General features: G+C 39.4%; 1 protein-coding gene across 1 annotated transcript in view; it reads left to right on the top strand.

The window, feature by feature from the left end:
- Mphosph9 (M-phase phosphoprotein 9) overlaps positions 1-14,441 on the top strand; it is a gene marked incomplete at its 5' end in the record, with an annotated part of 66,025 nt that overhangs the window by 27,841 nt on the left and 23,743 nt on the right. The window contains 5 exon segments of the mRNA XM_038344455.2: positions 1,437-1,524; positions 2,984-3,169; positions 3,171-3,200; positions 6,873-6,920; positions 7,726-7,790. Coding sequence (XP_038200383.2) covers positions 1,437-1,524; positions 2,984-3,169; positions 3,171-3,200; positions 6,873-6,920; positions 7,726-7,790 — 417 coding nt within the window.

Genomic DNA, 14,441 nt, shown 5'->3' with positions numbered 1-14,441 from the left:
CTGGTCTATAAAATGAGTTCCAGCACAGCCAGGGTACACAGAGAAACTGTGTCTCAAAAAGAAATGAAAAAAAAATAGTATTTCAGGGCTGGGGAGATGGTTCAGTTGGCAAAGCACTTCAATTGTAAGTGTGAGGACATGGGATTGATCCCATGGCCTGTGTGAAAAAGAGCTGGGCACTTGTATTCCAGTACCATGGAGTTGGACTCAGAAGGCTCCCAAGGCTCATTATTAGCTGAATTGGTGAGCTCCAGGCCAAAGATACCATTTCTCAGAGGAAGCAGGTATTGTTCCTACATGTGACAGCTGATCCTTCGAACGTCTACACACATGTATACATTTAATAAAAAGAACAGTGCATTAATGTTGAGTTTGAAACAGTTCAGAAAGATGCTGTGCCCTGACTCCATATAGCCCAGCTCTATATATCCTGGACACGTGTGTGTTCAACCAGATTTTCCCATGCTAACATCAAGCTATTTTGTACAGTTTTCTCTATTTAAAAAAGATTTAAATATCAAATTGTGTATAATGAATTCACTGTTGTAAGTGTGCAGTCCAGCAGCTGAAATACATTAACACTACTGTGTAGCCGTCCAGCACCGTCCGTCTTCAGAACCATCTCCTCTTGTAAACAAACTCTGGTAAAAGTGCCTGCTGCCAGGCCTGGCAACCTGAGTTCTATTCCTGGAACCCACGTGGTGGAGGAAGAAAAGAGGAGATTTTTGCAAGTTGTCTGTACACACACACCAAACAAACAAGCAAACACATGGGAATAAAACTAACTCCTGAAATTCTGGTCTGGAGATGTAGATCAGTTAGTAGAAGGCTTGCCTAGCATGTGTGAGGTGCTGGGTTCAGTCCCCAGTAGGCACTTCCCACTCAGTGTCAATAGATAAATATTGGGAAAAGAATAATGAAATACAAAGAGCAATTAAGAGCTGAAGCCCAGTTCTCATTAGACCCTTATCCCCACTCCACCACCTTTCCCCTGACATTGGTTACCTCTGTCCTGTTTGTCTCCATGAATTTGAACAAATACTCTGCAAGTGGAATCACAGTATTTATCTTTCTTTTTCTTTTTCTTCTTTTGGTACTGGGAATGGAACCCTGGCTCTTGCAGAGACTAGGGATATGTATTTTGCTACTGACATGTAGTGGCAGACTCATTTCACTCAGCACATCCCCAAGACTGGTCCATGGTATTAGAATTTCCTCTTTGTTGGTGGTTGTGGCACACACCTTTAATCCCAGCATTCAGGAGGCAGAGGCAGGGGGATCTGTGAGTTCATGGCCAGCCTGGTCTACAAGAGCTAGTTTCAGGACTAGGACTGTTACACAGAGAAACCCTGTCCCAAAAAACCAGAAAAACAAAAACCAACAAAAAAAGAGAAATTATTTTCTTTCCTAACTGATTCTAAATTTGCCTTTTTTAGATGTGGCCAGCTGGACAGTGCGTTGAATGAAGCTACTAGTCGTATGCGATCACTTGAGAACAAGAATAATTTGCTAGAAGTAGAAGTGGTAAGTATTGTTTTATATGGCTGGTTCTAGTGTCATAATGTCTAAAAGGTATGTATCATCACAACTTTTAATTTTGTTTACTGGATGTATAGCGCGTTGTGCAAAAGCTTATTTTAAAAAGTGTGTAGCTCCTGCTTTCCTAGAACTTGCTGTGTAGACCAGGTTGGGTTTGAACTCATGGAGGCCCACCTGCTTCTGCCTTCCAAGTGTTAGGATCAAAGGCATGCACTACTATGCCTGACTTAAACTTTTTTTGGTTTTTCGAGACAGGGTTTCTCTGTGGCTTTTGGAGCCTGTCTTGGAACTAGCTCTTGTAGACCAGGCTGGTCTCGAACTCACAGAGATCTGCCTGCCTCTGCCTCCCGAGTGCTGGGATTAAAGGCGTGCGCCACCACCGCCCGGCCTGACTTAAACTTTTATACTTTTATGTTATTTTTTTCTTTTTCTTTCTTTTTTTTTTCGTTTTTCTTGAAACAGGATTTCTCTGTGTTTAGTCCTAGCTGTCCAAGAACTTATTCACTAGACCAGGCTGGCTTTGAATTCACAGAGATCTGTCTGCCTCTGCTTCCCAAGTGCTAGGATTAAAGGCATGTGCCACACCACCCAGCAATAAGTTTTATTCTTTTTCTTTTTATTCTTTATATATTACCTTATAAGCAAAATTTTGGGGAAAAATACCTGTTTTGTTCTATGCATTGCCTCTGCTTTGATGCCTAGCTCCCTTCTGAGTAGAATTTAGGTCCTAACCAAGCTAGGCCAGTGTCTAATAATTGAGTCATTTTGTTGGCTTTATCTAAATGATAAACTCTACCATGAAGTTAGGGACTAGTATTTTGGCTATCTTGCTTTCTTGCTTTGTTTAGAGATGGGGTCTTGCTCTGTTCTAGCTCAGGGTGGTCTTGGACTTGTGCATAAGCAGCCATTGCAGTTCAGCCTTCTAATCAGCTAGACTGCAGGCAGGAGGCTTTGCGCTCAACCTTCATCTTACATTTTGGCATCCTGTGGCATGGCACCTATTTGGTATTTCAGAAATCACCATTGAACGAATGTTAACACATGAGGTACATTTTTAATTTTGTGTTTCTATAGAGTATAGAGAATCCCCAGCCCTCAGCATATGAATATTAAACAGTTGATTCTAGTCACAGTTTCAGAATTCCTCTCATGCTTGTAGTTGTTTTTTTTCTTCATTAGGTTGATCCACAGACAGTGCTGTCTATGCAAGTCCTAGAACCCTTGTACCCCTATGTGCTGTTTTCTGTTTCCACCTTTGGATAATCTCATGGAGTATCTCCATTAGAGTGGTCCTCTCTAGTCTTTGTCCCAGGACACAACAGGATGTCAAATAGCTTATTTCCATTGTATGCGTTTTTTTTTAATTTTAATATCCATAATTGATCAGCTAATACGGAAGCACTGTTTTCACTTGGAATGATTTATCTCTGTCTTTACTGTGTAGAATGATTTGAGAGAACGCTTCAGTGCAGCCAGCAGTGCCTCCAAAATTTTGCAGGAACGAATTGAGGAAATGAGAACAAGCAATAAAGAAAAAGATAACACCATCATTCGGCTAAAATGTCGGCTGCAGGATCTGGAAGAAGCATTTGAGAATGCTTACAAACTCTCAGATGATAAAGAAGCTAGGCTTGAAACAAGAAAACAAAATGTTTCAGGATGTAAGTACCCAGTGCACTGTGGCTGCTTGTCTTGAGTCCTCTGACAAAAGCTGCTTGAGGAGACAGGGTTAATTTGGCTTCAGCTCCAGAAGGACAGTCTTCTGTCATGGGAATGGCTGCAGGCGGGGGAAGTGTGGTGGCAGGAGTAGGAGGCTGTGTGGTCACATTACATACGTCATACGAGAAGCAGAGTGACTAGAAAGTTCTTTCAGGCCATAAAACTTCAAGGCCCAGCCCTTGTGACTCGTTTCCTCTAGGAAGTCTCCACAACCTTCCCAAACAATGCCAACAGCTTGGGACCAAGTGTTCAAACGGAAGCCTGTGGGGGCCATTTTTCCCCAACTACAGCTGGCCAAAAGTAACGTCTGAAGCTAGTGTGCCCTCAGAAGCTGTGGTGACTTTCTAGGTACATTTTGGTCTAAGCTGCTTGTAGCTCCGCATACCCTACTGGTGGCAGCGGTCCCTGGCACCTTGCGTCAGAGCTGTAGAAAGATGGCTGAAGTCCCTCACTTTTCTTTTCTAGTGTGTCACCTTTTGAGTTGTCATAGCACCTGTGGGTGATAGGGTAAAATGATATAAGCCAGATTCAGGACAGGGCTTTTTTGAGAGAGGGCCTTGCTTTATTGCTCGCACTGGTCTTGAACTTGTAATTCCCTTGTCCCAGTCTCTTGTGTGCTGTAGTTATAGGTGTTCATACCCATGCCTGGCTATTTGTTATTGTTTTTAAGTGTTGCCAGCCCCCTCCCCACATTCCATTCTGCAGTTATAGTCTAGAACCCTAATGGTATCATTGCTTGTGTGTGTGTGTGTGTGTGCTGTCTGTGGTGTTCCATTATTATCCATTCCCTATTCCCTGCCCGGGGTGCTAGGATAGAGTCTAGAACAATGTTCAAGGTATGCTACCAATAGAGCTGTGTCCATGGTCCTTTAGAGATAGATTGTTTTTTGTTTGCTTTGTTTCAAGACAGGGTTTCTCCGTGTAGTCCTGGCTGTTCCAGAACTTGCTCTGTAGACCAGGCTGACCTTGAACTCAGAGATTAACCTCCTGAGTGTGCCTGTCTCCTGAGTGCTGGGATTAAAGGCATGTGGCATGTGTGACCACTTCCCAGTTCAGTTTGATTTTTAAAATTTTTTTTATTTTATGTGCTTTGGTATTTACCTGCATATATTGTGTGAGGGTATCGGATCCCCTCGAACTGGAGTTACAGTAATGAGCTGTCATGTAGGTGTTGGGAATTGAACCTGGGTTCGCTGGAATAGCACCAGTACTTTTTTTTTTTTTTTTAATACTTATTTATTATGGATACAATATTCTGTTTGCATCTATGCCTGCAGGCTAGAAGAGGACACCAGACCTCATTACAGATGGTTGTGAGCCACCATGTGGTTGCTGGGAATTGAACTCAGGTCCTTTGGAAGAGCACACAATGCTCTTAACCGTTGAGCCATCTTTCCAGTACTGTTTGATTTTTTTTTTTTTTTGAAACAGAGTTTTGCTGTAACTATCAAGCCTATCCTGGACCTAGCTCTTGTAGACCAGGCTGGCCTCAAACTCACAGAGATCTGCCTGCCTCTGCCTCCCAAGTGCTGGGATTAAAGCCGTGCGCCACTACCACCTGGCGATTTTTTTTTAAACTTTATTATGTGTGTGTATGTGTGAGTGTTGATATGTGTATGGAGGTCAGAAGACAATTTTGAGGAGTTGCTTCTTCCACTGTGGATTCCAAGGATTGAACTCAGGCTTACATATCAAAAGCTTTTGCTCCCTGAGCTGTCTGCTCAACTCAGGTTTGAATTTTTTTAAAAAGATTTATTTATTTTTATTTTGGGTGTATAAGTATTTTGCCTGCATGCATGTGCACGGTGTGCAAGCTTAATATATACAGAGGCTGTAAAATGGCGTCAGCTCTCTTGGAACTGCAGTCAGATGGTGGTGAGCTGCCAGCGAGTGTAGGTGTTGAACCCAGATCCTCTAGAAGAGCAGCCAATGTTCTTGCCACTGAGCTGTCTTTCTAGACCCTAGCTTTGAATTTTTTATTTTGGTTTAATTTCACTTGAAATTGGATTAATAAAACATTGATAATGGATTGGTTTCTAGGTTGTATTTTTTAATAAGGTTTCTTTTTCTATTTTATCATCTATCTATCTATCTATCATCTATCTATCTATCATCTATCTATCTATCTATCTATCTATCTATCTATCTATCTGTCTATCTATCTGTGTGTGCATACATGCATGCACATATACCATGGCACATGTGTAGAGGATAACTTGTGGGTCCTGGAAATCAAAATCAGGTTGTCTTGCTTTTAGGCAGGGGCTTTACTTGCCATCTTGCTGGCTCTCTAAGATTGTTATTATTTTTTAATATCTGGATTCTTAAGTTATGTTACTTAAATGATCTGAAGTCACTTTGTCTTGAAGTCTTTCTGGTAGCTTTGATTGTGCTTCTTCCTTTGTTCCTAGACTTTATTGTCGTGGAGTTAAATAGAAGTGTTCCTCAAGTCTGAATGAGGACAGGGCTGGTGGTGAGACTCTCAGACACTGTAGTAACTAATTCCACAGCTTCTAGTTGCTCTAATAAGTTTGGTCATGGCCTGTGACTTCTGCCTTCCAGCAGTGCTCTTATGGTCAGCTGGTCTTTGTCACCGTTTTTTCCCCCACTCTGGGGGCTTTGGGGCCGTGCCCCATTGGAAATGATGCAGTTTGGTTCTCTGTTCATTGCAGCACCTAAGAGACTGTTCACTCTGGGAATTTTGTTTTGTAAGTTTGTTTTTCTTTCTGTTCTTTATAGATTTTCTTTTGGGGGGGGGGTGGTGTTTTGAAGCAGAGTTTCTCTGTAACAGTCCTCCCTGTCCTGGAACTCTCTGTAGACCAGGCTGGCCTTAAACTCACTGAGTTCTACCTGCCTCTGCTTGCTGAGTGCTAGGGTTAAAGGTGTGTGCCACTACCGCCCAACTTGTTTTTGTTATTTTAAGAACCATTCCTATACCTTCTGCCATAGCAGTGTGTTCTGTCCTCATCCTGGGCCTTTCTGGGTTTCTCACTATGGAGGTCTGACTGGCCTCAAATTTGCCGTCTTTCTCCTGCAGCCCCTGAATACTGGATTGCGGGGTGTACCATCATATATATTTTTAAATAATACTAGGTTTTTTTGCATCACATTTTTATGTTATAGAATAAATGTAGGAAAGCATAATATGAATTTTATGTAATAAATTTTTAAAAGACAATACAAATACATTTTACTAGTACATTGAGGACTCGATTTGCTATTGCTCTGTTTTACTTTTTAAAAAAAAATATTTATTTATTTATTATGTATACAATATTGTGTCTGCATGTTTGCCTGCAGGCCAGAAGAGGACACCAGATGTCATTACAGATGGTTGTGAGCCACCATGTGGTTGCTGGGAATTGAACTCAGGACCTTTGGAAGAGCAGGCAATGCTCTTAACCGCTGAGCCATCTCTCCAGCCCTCTGTTTTACCTTTAAAATTGTTTCGTACTTAAAGTGCCTTCAAACATTTTATCAGGGTTTGTCCCATTCCTTTTTCCAGAACCACTGGTTCTGTGTTGGCCTTCCTTTCCTGACACTGGCAGTTGAAGGGTGCTGTTCCTCTGTTACCTGTTCAGTCCTGTGGTACAACTCTTCTGTTTTCTTTGCAGCTCTTAGGCGAGTACGAGTCCCTCGGAAAAGAGCACGGGCGTGTAAAGGTAATGGGCAAAGACCTGACCTTCCTCATCATCTCTCTGTCTGGAGCAGTTTGAACCAGTTCATGTATTTACCCTTCCTGAGTTAATACCTTTATTTTCAGATGTCTGCCCTACTTGGCTGAACCTTTGTGAGATCTGCTAATTTGCCAAATATTATTGAATGGCTGTTATATTTGATGTGAGTTGAGATGAAACTAGGCAGAATTTAAGTAATGCATAGGTTGTAATCCCTGTACATATAAAGTTAACATTTTCAAAGCATTATTCTTTAATGGAGTTGTAAGGATTTACCCTTTGCGTCTGATGGTAGCTGACGCACTGTTTGCAGGTGTATAGCTGAACTTAGTGAAGCTCCACAGGGAGTAGGCAGGAAGTGCTTCCAGCCAGTGTGCTGCATGCAGGAGGAGATCGTGCACTTGTAAGGTTAGTGAAAAGCTACAGCTGAGACTGGGTTCAGAAATAAACCACAGTGTCTGAAACACCACTTCAGGTTTTTGTTATGCCATTCTGCTAAGCCTTCAGTCACGGTCGTAGCTAAAATAGATCCTTCTTAGTGTTGGGTTGTTTCTAGTTAAGCAGGCAATGGGTCGCATCTGTTAGAGTCCCGGGTATAGGCCAGAGTTCATGCTATCACTTCCCCCTTGAGTTGCCTGGATTGGTTCCACACTGATGCCATCCTTGCTGAGTTTCATGGTGATTGACAGCTGGTTGTTTAGCCTTACATTAGCTTTCTATTACACACTTTGAAGTAAAAGTTTCCATCTGCATGCTTCTCTTCAGTTACGGAATTTTTTTCTCCCCTTAGGATACATTAAACACAACTGAGAACAAATTGCTTGATGCACACACTCAGATTTCTGATTTGAAAAGGTAAATGTCCTTTTTATTCTTCTGTGTAAATTCTTACTGCAATAATAAAATATGCTGCTAATCGTCCTTTATGTTTGTATTGATAATGAGGAAAATAAACTCTCTTGAGGGTGTTTAAAATTGACAGCTAGTTTTATCCTAATCCTTGGACATGGAAATACATTACATTTTAGCTCAGGAGATACTTAAGTGATTAGAATATATTGGTGGTTTGTAGCACGAATAATAAAAGCCCAGAGACAGATATTAGAGTTCAAGCTGAAGATCAGAAAAGCAAAGCAAAAAACCACTAGAGAAAAAAAAAATTAAAAAACAAACAAACAAAAAAAAAAACACTAGAGAGATCTTACCTCTATAAAATCTTCAGACTGAAAGAGAGTGAGTTCCTGTCTCATCTTGCCTTATATTACTCTCTAGTGCTGGGATGAAAGGCATGCACCACCATCACCGCCAGGCTCCTATGGCTAACTAGTGTGGCTTCTGGGATTAAAGGTGTGGCACCATTGCCTGACCTGTATGACTGACTAGTGTGGCTGTTTTGTGTTCTGATGTTTAGGCAAACTTTATTTATTAAAATACAAATGAAATATCCACTATATTCCCCCCTTTTTGTCTAAAATTTAAAAAGGCTATAACTAATATAAGAAAAAATACATACACTAAGTCCAATTACTATATACAATATATACAGCCAATAAATATATTAACAACGTCTAGTACTTTTGGGTTTTACAAATTCAGAGAAAATACACCATATCCATCCTGTCCTGGTGAGTCTAAAGTCTTGTACCTAATTTACTTTATATCTTAACTTGTTTTAGTGTCTGGTAAACAAGGAAAACTATAAATCTCTAGTCTTCAACTCCCTCAGAGACCCAAGAAGAAAATAATATTAACTGAGTAAGCAGAAAGTGCAAGCAAACTACTTCCAAAATATGTGAGAATTGACAGAAACAGCTGGCTCCCTTGACAGTCACCCAAAGTTCTTCTGCAATGTTAGAGCATCCATTTTCTGCCTGCAGGCCTAGCATAGCTGATACACTTCTCTGTGAAGCAGGATATTCTTTTTTTTCTTTTTATAATTAAAAAAATTTTTTTATTGATTTTATTGAGCTATATATTTTTCTCTGCTCCCCTGCCTTCCTCTCCCCTCCCCTTCTACCCTATCCCATGGTCCCCATGCTCCCAATTTACTCAGGAGATCTTGTCTTTTTCTACTTCCCATGTAGATTAGATCCATGTATATCTTTTTTAGGGTCCTCTTTGTTGTCTAGGTTCTCTGGGATTGTGAATTGTAGGCTTGTTTTCCTTGTTTATATCTAAAAGCCACTTATCAGTGAGTACATAGGATAATTGTCTTTCTGGATCTGTGTTACCTCACTCAATATGTTTTCTAGATCAATCCATTTGCTCGCAAATTTCAAGATAGCCTCATTTTTTCTTCTGTGTAAATATACCACATTTTCCTTATCCATTCTTCAGTTGAGAGGCATTTAGGTTGTTTCCAGGTTCTGGCTATGACAAGCAATGCTATATGAACATAGTTAAGCACATGTTCTTGTGACATGATTGAGCATCCTTTGGGTGAATATCCAAAAGTGGTCCTGCTGGGTCTTGAGGTAGGTTGTATCCTAATTTTCTGAGAAATCGCCATACTGATTTCCAAAGCAGCTGTACGAGTTTGCACTCCCACTAGCACTAGAGAGGGTACCCATAACCTCTCCAGCATAAGTTGTCATCAGTATTTTTGATCTTCCATTCTTACAGCTGTAAGATGGAATCTCAGAGGGTTTTTTTTTTTTTTTTTTTTTTTCGAGACAGGGTTTTTCTGTAGCTTTGGAACCTGGCCTGGAACTAGTTCTTGTAGACCAGGCTGGCCTCAAACTCACAGAAATCCGTCTGCCTCTGCTTCCACAGTACTGGGATTAATGGTGTGCACTACCACTGCCCGGCTAAAAGTTCAATTATAGGTGATTTAACTACTAACCTGCATTTCCTTATTACCCTAAACAGTTGGTAATAATAATTTTCAAGGACTAGAAATTTGCATTACATTGCTAAATGAGTTATATAAGTACAATACCTTCAATGAGAAAGTAGAAATATATGTATAGTATGTTCTAACAAAATTAATCTCAAATTTGTATCAATATACAAAATTGATACACAGTATACAAAACCTTTAAAACTAGTAATTGCTTTTTAAAAGTAGATTCAGTAATATACCTTTTTATCTTACCATATCTATGTCCTCCCCTTTTTTTTTCAAACAAGAACCTTGAATCTAATTTCCTTTGTTTAGCTTTTTTTCCCTGCTCCTGACCATTACCAATAGCAACTTGTAACCAATCCCCTTAAAAATGACAAATATCTGTAACCCACTGACGACCAAAAACTACCACCCCACCTCTTGGGAATGTAGACAGCATATTAAATTTACTTCCTGCTGCTGGTGGTGACAGCATCTTTAGGGGATCCTAAAAAGAGAAATTTGTGTCAATTGTCAAGTCCTGGGAGAGGTGGCTGTATCATTTGCTATCTAGTCTGTGTGTAATAGGAACGTGCAGGGCTCAGAGTAGTCTGTTAGGTTGGATTGTCTCAGCTACCCACCTGAATTATTCTGAGCAGTTTGTAGTCCAAAGCTGATCTTTAAGTGGTGTTTTTCAGCTTAGTGGTGTTATCATGGTCCTGGAGGAATTGTCATTGTGGGGCACCATCCCCCTTATGGAGACTTCAAAGGTCGCTGTTAGGCATGCTCATGGTTCATTGCAGAAAACTGATAGAGACTCAAACCTGAAATCATGTACAGGAAGGCAGATGAAACCTTTTTCTAGAATTAGTTAGTACCTATATGACCATTAATATCATGACAAAAATTTAGAATATATGTATTAATCTTAGAAAATTTATACCTCAAAGAGTCAATATAAAACCAAACAATTATGAGATTAGTGGCAATAAAATAGTCCTTAAATATTTGTTTTTCTTCTGTCCCATAGTAGGTGGTTCTTTGGACATTAGACAGAGATTTTAGATTTCATTTTAATAAGCCTGCTTGGGTTTAGGGAAGGAGAGAGCCACCCTCCAACTCCAAAGAAGAACGTTTGCATTATATATCTGTAGAGAACAGCAGAAACAAATAATTGGGAAGATTTATAAAATATTATTCTGTTGAAAATGTGATATATCAATAGGCCAATTTACTCTTTCTTCAGACATTGTTTTGGGATGATTTGTCCTTTTGATGTCTCATTTGTCCAGTGGTCTTGAGATTCCTTAGCTGGAGTCTTCATTCCCTGAAAAGATGAAAAGAAAATCTTTCTTAACCCTAATTGTGGGAAGATTCTATTTTGGCAAGTTATATCTGATCAAATGAAATGCACTTGTTAGTTTTATATGTTAGTTTAGATTAAATGGCCATGTTGTTTGATGGACTATCATCTCTTCTAATTAAGAGGTGTCTCTTGTTCAAATCGAATCTTTATCAATTTTGATGTGTCTGATTTTTCTCCTGGGGAATCAAAAGCAAAATCTCTTCCCCAACATAACATGTGTTCCTGGTTTCCATTCTGAGGTCAATACATCTTTAAAGTATATCGGCTGATTTCCTTCCATAGATTTTTCTTACTATACAGTGTCTCTCTGTGGCTACTGTTTGTTTCTCATTAGCATTTAGAGAATTCAAAGTTTCTAAAGCATTATGCATTCTATTTCTAGGAGTATTTATCCTCCCCTTCTGTTTATTTAACATGGCCTTTAGAGTTCGATTTGACCTTTCTGTCCACTCTTTCTGTTTATTTAACATATCTTTTAGAGTTTGATTTGATCTTTTTATAACTGCCTGACCTGCAGGATTGTGTGGTATACCTATAATATACTTTATATAAGCAAAAAGGTGTTTCATTTTCTTAGAGATATATGCTGGAGCATTGTCTATAAGTTATCCGTTGAAAACTTGAATAGTAATCAGTGGTGTGGTGTATGTATTTTAGTTTTCCAAATTCTACAAATTAGAATACATCCATCTTCCAGATTTCATTCCAGTATCCTTTGGGTTACTTTCGACTGGTAGAAGTGTTTGGTTGTATAAAGAACAAGTAGGACATTCCTTGACTTGTTGCCGTGTGATAGAACAAGTATTTTTTTTTTAATCTTTGTTATTGACAGTTTTTAAAAATGAAATTCTGAGGCCTTCTGCACATTTCCAATCAATAATCGATCAATTTCTGTATTACCTTGTGCTAGAGGACCTGACAGACCCGTATGGGATCAGATGTGTGTTATATATATGGGATGATGCCAATTCCTGGTTATATCTTGTAACTGAATAAATAATGAAGTCAATTCTGTATCTCATATAAATTCAGTGGTTTCAATATGCAAAACAACTCCTGAGTATTGCAAATCAGTTAACTATGTTGAGAGGTTCTTTAAAATCCCTTAATATCATGAGAATAGCATATAATTCTGAATTGTATAGAATCATAAGGGCTTAATTTAGATTCTCTGATTCATAACCTTCCTTTCCTGATTTATTTGTATCAGGATAGAGTGTAGGGCCTCCAGTTATTGATGTGTCCCCTACAATGTAAGGAATTGTCCAATTAGTTCTTTTTATGAGTCAGATTTTTCTTGCTTTTGGGATAGTTGTTGTTAATCCCTCCCAAAAAATTACTAGAAGCTCTTTACCAGGGCTCCCTTTCTTCCCGCACTTTGTGAATTTCACCCATTTGTCTATTCCTGCTAATTGGCAAGGTCACAGTTTTCCTTTCAGAATTAACTCAGAGACCTTTTCCATGTAAGTTTTTAATTTTTTACTTAGTGTATGTGGTTAAAAAGATCCATTCTAAGCTAATGTCTTCCCTCGGCATTAAAATTGCTGTAGGGAAATATTTGGAGGGTAATATGATCAGAATGCAGTTAAAATTTGGATTCACACAATCCATATGTGTCTTCTGTAATTTCTCTACAATCAAAGCCAATTTTCTCTCAGCTTCAGCTGATAATTCCCTGGGACTACTTAAGGTTTTGTTTAAATTAATCAGGTCGTCAGGACCTATTCCAACAGGGCTCTGTAGATGGGAAATGTCTCCTAGCAGTCTTTGAAAGTCATTAAGAGTCTGCAGTCTTTCTCTTCTAATTTGTATCTTTTGGGGTCTGATTTTTTGTAAACCTATTTTATAGCCTAAATAATTAATAGAATCTTCTCTTTGTATTTTTTCAGGAGCAATTTGTAATCCCCAGCAAGGCAATTTTTTTTTTTTTTTACTTCTTCAAACATTTTTTCTAAAGTATCTATAATTGAATCAGATAGCAAAATGCTGTCCATGTAATGGTAAACTATAGCGTGAGAAAATTGCTTATGTATCATTTCCAGTGGCTGACTTACAAAATATTAAATAGTGGCACAGGGTGGCACTATTTAACATTTCCTGTGGGAGACCCTTCCATTTATGTCTGTTAGCAGGTTGAGAATTATTATTATTATTATTATTTTTGGTTTTTCGAGACAGGGTTTTTCTGCAGCTTTAGAGCCTGTCCTGGAGCTAGCTCTTATAGACCAGGCTGGTCTAGAACTCACAGAGATCCACCTGCCTCTGCCTCCTGTGTGCTGGGATTAAAGGCGTGCGCCACCACCGCCTGGCCGAGGAATTATTTTAAGTAGGCACTATGAAGGCAATTTTTTTTGGTCTTTTTCTTGTAAGGTATAGTGAAGAAACAATCTTTTAAATCAATACCTGTAAGGGCCATCCTTTAGGCAATAGAGAAAGCAAAGAAATGCCGGACTGTAGAGAGCCTATTGGCTGAATCACCCTTATTAACAAGCTCTTAGATCTGTCACCATTCTCCATTTTCCAGATTTCTTTTTAACAACAAATTCAGAAAAATTCTAAGAGCTGGTAGATTCAATATGCTGGGCATCTAGTCCTCCTGTACCAGCTGTTCTGAAGCCTGCAGTTTCTCTATTGTTAAAGGCCATTGCTTAACCCATACAGGTTTGTCTGTCAACCATTTTATTTTATTTTTTTTTTTTTTGCCATTTCTCCAGCCCCTTGTTTTATTTATTTATTTTTTAATATGTCTAAATTTATTTTGGGGTGGGAACAGAGTGGCAGGGCAGTTAGGGAACAACTTGCAAGAGTCAATTCTTTGCTTCCACCATGTGGATTCTGGTCATGAGCTGAGGTCTCTCCAGGCTTGGCAGTAAAGCCCCTTTACTTGCTGAGCTCTCTTGCTGGCATTGTTTTGTTTATTGAAATGAAGGTCTCAGTGTGTAGCCTGGGCTGTTTTCAGTCTTCAGTCCTCCTGCCTCAGACCTACCAGGCTGGCCTCAAATTCAGAGAACCACCTGATTCTGCCTCCCAAATGCTGGGACTAAAGGCGTTTGTACCACCATATCTGGCTATAGTTACCTAATTCGTTGAAAGGCGACTGGTCTAGTGGTAGAGTTTGACCTTGTTCTGTCAACCATTTTAAAGGAGGGGCTGTTGATGCCTTTGAAAGATCAGCAGCTGTTGTGCCCTGTTCTTGTGCAACCCTGAATGGTCAATGACTGTTCTTTATTAAGTCTTCTAATATTTTTCCCAGAAGCATACATTAATTTAATAGTTTGTTTCTAATATGGGGGGTAATGTTAATGTGAGTGTTCCC

This window comes from Arvicola amphibius, chromosome 10 (assembly GCF_903992535.2).
Source record: "Arvicola amphibius chromosome 10, mArvAmp1.2, whole genome shotgun sequence".
NCBI classification, from domain to species: domain Eukaryota; kingdom Metazoa; phylum Chordata; class Mammalia; order Rodentia; family Cricetidae; genus Arvicola; species Arvicola amphibius.
Note: the sequence above shows the minus strand (reverse complement) of the source record. Positions and strands in the feature narration are given on the sequence as shown.